The 6336-nt window shown below is 43.1% G+C and overlaps 1 protein-coding gene across 1 annotated transcript in view; it reads right to left on the bottom strand.

The window, feature by feature from the left end:
- The window catches only part of FER1L6 (fer-1-like family member 6), a gene marked incomplete at both ends in the record, with an annotated part of 20953 nt that extends 15762 nt beyond the window's left edge, over window positions 1–5191 (bottom strand). The window contains 3 exons of the mRNA XM_010191010.1: window positions 1245–1594; window positions 3216–3408; window positions 5005–5191. Coding sequence (XP_010189312.1) covers window positions 1245–1594; window positions 3216–3408; window positions 5005–5191 — 730 coding nt within the window. The remainder of the gene's footprint in view (window positions 1–1244; window positions 1595–3215; window positions 3409–5004) is intronic.
- Window positions 5192–6336: the final 1145 nt, after the last annotated feature.

Raw genomic sequence — 6336 nt, 5'->3', positions numbered from 1 at the left:
ACCGCTCACAATAATGGATTTCTTCCATATAAAGGAAAATCTATATGGAAATAAATTTTGTCTCGTGTCACCTCTATTACAAATCTTCAGAGAAGAACTGAGAGACAGAGGCAATTTACAACTATATGAGTATATAAAAGAAGACCAGGGCACAGGTTTGCAGAACTAGCTTGCCGTTAGCCATGCCATTTTCTGCCAATGCACTCCTTGACTTGCTCCAGCTAGCACTCATGCTGGCAATGACAAGAAACACTCTAAGGAAGAACAATCATCAAGGCTAGGGCTCAAGACCAAAGAACAATTTCTACTTACTTGTATGGATGAAGTCAAAAGACCATGAATCAGATATGATAAATGACCCGAGTGCCTTAAGCACTGAGGTGGGACTCCCACTACTAAAGCCCAGATTTTGATCAGTGACATACTGAAGTAAGAAGAAAATTGGTTATGAGAACATTTTTCTTCCTATTTTAGGGGTAAAAAAAGGTAGAGTTTGCATATGTACCAATGTGCTGTTGCTCCCAGACAATGATGTGACAGAGCAGACAATCAAAGCTCAAGTATTGGTTCTGCACCTGAGCCATAACTGCACAACCTTCTCCAAGCATCATAACACAGATCTTCCCATAATATAACTCAGTAGAGTTAGGTAGAGCGAGGAAAGTAACATCAGTTAACATCAGTTGAGGCTGAGCGCATGATTTGCAACCCCTCTCCTAAAGAGATCAGTAATCTAAAATTGCATTGACAATGCAGGGTTAAATGAGGGCAGTAAAATAGGCAGAGCTGTATCCCTCTGCACTTGCACCAGTAATTCCCTCCTGACTTCAATTGACAACTACCAATTTTCTCAAATGAATGCTAGGAAAAATAGACTTTATAATTACCTCCTGCCCCCATCAACTCTCTATCATTTAGCAGATATTACAACATATAAGTGTCTAGTATGAGCACATGGATACAGCTAGTGCAGAGGGGGCAACAGGACAGGAGACTAAGTTTTATGGAAACTGAGTCCTACTTAAGATTTTTTGGGCAGTTACAGGTACATACTAATGCTCCATTTGTGCTGCATTATTATGGGAAGGTCCCAAGAATACAGAGGCATGGAGAAGTTGTAGGGAGCACATAGAAGCAGTATTACATGGCTTGTACCCAAATACATACATTGGTGCTATCCTTAGAGGTTTAGGGACATGTCAATCAGACTCACAGGTCAATCAATCTCTAAATATCATACCGACCTCTGAAGGCACATGAAATGGCTCAACTTCCACTTCTGTTGAGTTCATCTTATCTGAAGGAGAAGCTGACTTTCGATCCTCTCCTGCTTTCTCAGTTTTGTCTTTTCCTTTGGGTGCTTTGAAGTCTTTATCTTTAGATGGCAATTTGATATCCTTGATAAAATTTGAAAACTTCGACTCACGAGCTCCTCCTGAAAGTATCTCCACAGCAATCTCAATGAACAGACGTCCCCTGAAGGAGACCCCTTCTCCAAAACCTTCATTAAGCTCCTGGTAGTCATCCATAAGGCTGTGATTCCTGGGTGAACCATAGAGATTGATCCAGGCAGGTCCAAAGGTAGGCAAAAACCCTGGAGACAAAGCGCATTTTGTGGCATTTCCATTAGGTGGTAGCACGCTCTCCTCACTGTCTGCTCCAAGAAATCTTGCAAGTCACTCACCAAAAGCCAAACCTGGACCCATTTCCATGCAGGTGGGGACCACTTCATACAAAAGCACTGTTTTGCAGGGCAGTTCTTAGGCACCAAGCAGCCTCTGTCAATACCCAACCAGGGACTCTGCCAATATGAAGCTCTTCCTCAGAAGGCATTTGTACCACACGTGCTGGGGCATCAGACCTATTGCACCTCTTGAAAAAAAAGAGCTTGCTCCCACAGACAGAGGACTCAGACAAGGTGGGAGAGGAACAGCGGTCTTCTCACCTTGTACAAACTGTTCCAAATACTGTGCCACTACTCATCATATGTGATTTATCTTTTATTTTCCAATTGAGGACTCAGATCCACAATTGAACTGCCAAGTTTAAGGAGTTACAGTGCCTTTCACAGAATCACAGAATATTAGGAGTTGGAAGGGACCTCAAAAGATCACCTAGTCCAACCCCCCTGCCAGAGCAGGATCACCTAGACCAGGTCACACAGGAACACGTCCAAGCGGGTTTTGAAAGTCTCCAGAGACGGAGACTCCACAACCTCTCTGGGCAGCCTGGTCCAGTGCTCTGCCACCCTCACAGTAAAAAAGTTATTCCTCATGTTCAGGTTGAACCTCCTATGCTCCAGCTTGCTCCCATTGCCCCTTGTCCTATCATTGGACATCAGAGAGAAGAGCCTGGCTCCTTCCTCCTGACACTCGCCCTTTACAAATTTATAAACATTAATGAGGTCACCCCTCAGTCTCCTCTTCTCCAAGTTAAAGAGACCCAGCTCCCTCAGCCGCTCCTCATAAGGGAGATGCTCCACTCCCTCAATGATCTTTGTGGCTCTGTGCTGGACTCTTTCAAGCAATTCCCTGTCCTTGAACTGAGGGGCCCAGAACTGAACACAATATTCCAAATGCGGTCTCACCAGGGCAGAGTAGAGGGGAAGGAGAACCTCTCTCAACCTACTAACCACAGCCTGTCGTGATAACTAAACATGTTCTGCACTTGAATCACACAGTATAAATAAGTCTATACATGTTAGCTCCAACATCAGTGAAAAGATTCAAGGTAGTGAACTTTTCTTCACATATGTGAGGACAAACACACTTGTCCATGGTATTTCTGTGAGCTGTGATAGGACCCAGCTGAGCCCTACCTAGAAACTTTGCTTTTACTTAGTACATCAAAAACACAAGCCTGCTCTGCCTGTGATCTGCACTTTGTGCTTTCATTGCCAGACAGAAACTGGCACAACTATGAACTACATCAGTCAACCCTATTGGACTGAAGCAGACCGTTGCCACAGTCACAATGAAGGTACCAAATTATGTAGCAGTCCTGTAAAGAGAAAGGCAGTGGTAGACCACCATGCACCAAGCTCAATGTAATATAACTTCAAACTAAGCAAGAGAAGGTTTCTCAGAACCAACAAAAACAATGGATGTTCACTTGAACTCTGGGAGTTCCTAAAATGGGGATAGCCAGTGCTCAGATCCCAAGCAAGTAGATTATACCTTAAGGGTATACTCTGGAACAGACATTTTCCCTTTTACCTTTGTCACCATCTTGTTCATTTGATATTTTCTTCAAGTCAATGAAGTGTGTGGCCAAGGCCACATCATTCATGCTGCCTTCATCCCAGACCTGAATTTTGACTCTTCGACAGAGTGGAGGGAACATTTCCTTGAAGATAATCTGTTCATGCCATACTGGATCTGCACAGTTTTTTTGCACCGTTGTCCGGCCCTGAAATTAAAGTTCAGCAAATTTAACCCCAGAGGGGTCAGAGTGTGGAGAATGACAATAAGTATAGCAAAAATTGCACTTAGCAACATGTCTCTGGTCATTTTGAAAGCACAAACATCCTATCTTGAAAATACTTCGGCTTTCCTATTAGCTTGTTTAGCTCTCTGTATCTAATAAAAGACCACATTATGGCTAAAGTATTCTCACCTGCACACAGCAGAGCCTGGAATAAGATCTAATTCTTCAGGGCCCTTATGCGCAAAATGCATCTGTGGAGTCAGACTGGCATTTCTGCTATGAACTATACCTCTTCAAGTGGCTTTTGAAATACCCAGGTAGTAGTAATGCAGAAAAGATTAAATTCATTACAGCTGCCAGGCTGCATGTACCAATGGAATTACCTTAAATGGGGCAATTTATCTAGAATAAAATATGATTACTGTGGCTTGCATTCTGGGCATATGCCTGTGTGCTAGGGACGTAGAGACCAGAGCTGTTCCTTCTAGCCTGAAGGAGATGATAGGACCATATCGCAGTCCATGCAGCCACAGGCTCTGGCAGCAGTTCTACTTTCACATTTAGCAGGAAGACTCGAGTCAGGAAACCCACCCACAATACCTCCAAACCCACATTTTACACACCATCATGCAAACTCACATCAGTGACCCATTCTTACGTCTCCTTCAGCCCTCTATTAAGCTTGAAGCAGCTGCATGCTTTTGACCGTTTTAACTCATGCTAGTTTGAGATGTAATACTTTGCAATTTGGATTCATAACAAAAGACAAAATCAGCACCAAGGACCTCATTCTCATGCCTGAAACATCTGTAAAGGACTAACTGGAGTTGTCCCTAAAGCTTCCTTGTGCACAGAAAGTATTGTTGGCTTAAAATTGCTTCCAGTTTTATTCTTTGTTTATTTACACCAATAAACAAGACTAGCTTCTCAACACAGCATTTCATGGGTATATCCCAGAGGAACTGGAACTCTGAACCTTCTCTGCACTCCTCTTCTACCACAGTCAGTGGGTCCCTCTCAGCAGCTCTCTGTAGCACCATGCTGGATATTGAAGGAGCTCTGGGAGCAACAAAGCCAGGCAACACTGAGACAGAGCTTACTCAAATGCTTCCTCTTCTGCTACCCACAGAAAAGCTGAAAGAGTCCTTAATTACAGCAGAGTAATTTAGAAGTCAATACACAGCCATAAAATCCAGATTGAACTGTCTTTATTGGTTTCAATACTGCTTCCCTTTTTCACTCTAAAGAGACTAGAACATAGCACTTCCCTAATACCACTCTGGGTAATCCACTGTCTTGTAACTTGATGCTTTAGTAACAAATCTACAGATTTCTCTTTCCCCTACTGCTGTCTGACCCACTGCTGTGAGACTGATACTAGAACTCTTGGCATTAAGTCTTTTCAAAACTTTCTTCCTGCATAATTTAAGAACTGAAAATTTTATTTCTGATGAAAGAAATCAGTGTTTTACTTAATTTATGTAACTATAAGTTAAAGGACATCAGCATAATCACCTGCCTGTGGCAGAGCTAACAGGAAAGAAGGCCTACGTTTGTGATCAAGAGGATTCAAATTACCATTTGACCTGCAAACATGACCACCACATAGGGATCCACAAGGTCCTTACTGTCGCCTATGAATGCTTTGGTGACATTGGCCATGATGCTAGAGTTCATCTTTGGAAGTCCTTCTGCTTTGTAAATTCTCACATAAAATCTGGCCCATGGTCTTTCAGATGGAAAGCCTTTGGGGATCAAAAGATTCCTGAAAAAAAAGACATTTCCTTAAAATCAGAAACTCAGACAATGAAGTGATACTTTTTTCAAACAAAATTTTCATCTCAAGTTAGTTTGTGTCCTGAGAAGACACAAAAAGGTGTATGAATTTGCTTCTGCATCTAAAGCAAAGTATTTTCTGGTTACCACGAGAAAATGATACTGCATTACTCAGCAAACATGTCTGTGTGATAGAGGACCACAAAAGCACAGAACACGTAGGTTAGAGGTGACCTCTGAAGGTCATCTGCTCCAATCCCCTGCTCAAAGCAGGTCCAGCTAGATCAGGTTGCTCAGGACTTTGTCCAGTAATTCTGAATATCTACAATGATGGAGATTCCCCACTCTCTCTAGGCCCCTGTTACATGTGACTACCTCCATGGTAAAAAAAATCTTGTATCTGTTCCAAAATGTCCTTGTTATACCCTGCGTCCAAAGTCTGTCATCCTTCTATTATAATCATCTGAAAAGAGGATATCTCTGCCCTTTTTGTGTAAGATCCTCCTTAACCTGCTCTTCCTAAGGCTCAAGAAATCAGGCCTCCTTACACACACATCTTTCCCTGTAGACCAGCCCTCCATCATCTTGGTGGGCCTCCATGGACTCAGTCCAGTATGTCAGTACAGACCAGAAACATTGCTTCTGTAGAATTTAAAGTATGCTGGCAGCATACTTTACCACCTTGAACTTCTATTGACCCACGGAAAGAAGACTCCACAACCTGTAAGGTTGTAAAGTAGGTATGTTTATTAAGCGCTCTTGGCACACAGGGGAATCTTTCCTCCTAATTCGTGTGCACCTTCTGTGGCAGCTTGTCTTAACTTTTATACAGTAAAGTGTTGCATATTCATTATCATGCAAAACCAGCTATGCATATTCATAGCCTTTCCCCCAAAAGGCGGTCTTTTTCCTAGAAGTCCAGTCGCACCTGCGCAGTGCCTCCTGGTGGTCGTGGGCCGAGGTCTTGAGGAGTCCTTTTCCCTACTAAGCTCTTCACCTTTGTTACTTGTGCATGCTCCCTGGACCCTTGGCGTTTCTCCCAAAGCCGGCTGGATGTTGTTCTTGTTATCACAGAAGCTGTAAGAGCTTCAGGCAAGACATCTTTGGCATCCTGGGGTGTATCAGGAGGGGGGT

Source organism: Mesitornis unicolor, unplaced genomic scaffold (assembly GCF_000695765.1).
Source record: "Mesitornis unicolor isolate BGI_N332 unplaced genomic scaffold, ASM69576v1 scaffold26008, whole genome shotgun sequence".
NCBI classification, from domain to species: Eukaryota; Metazoa; Chordata; class Aves; order Mesitornithiformes; family Mesitornithidae; genus Mesitornis; species Mesitornis unicolor.
This window is presented reverse-complemented; position numbering and strand designations above follow the sequence as displayed.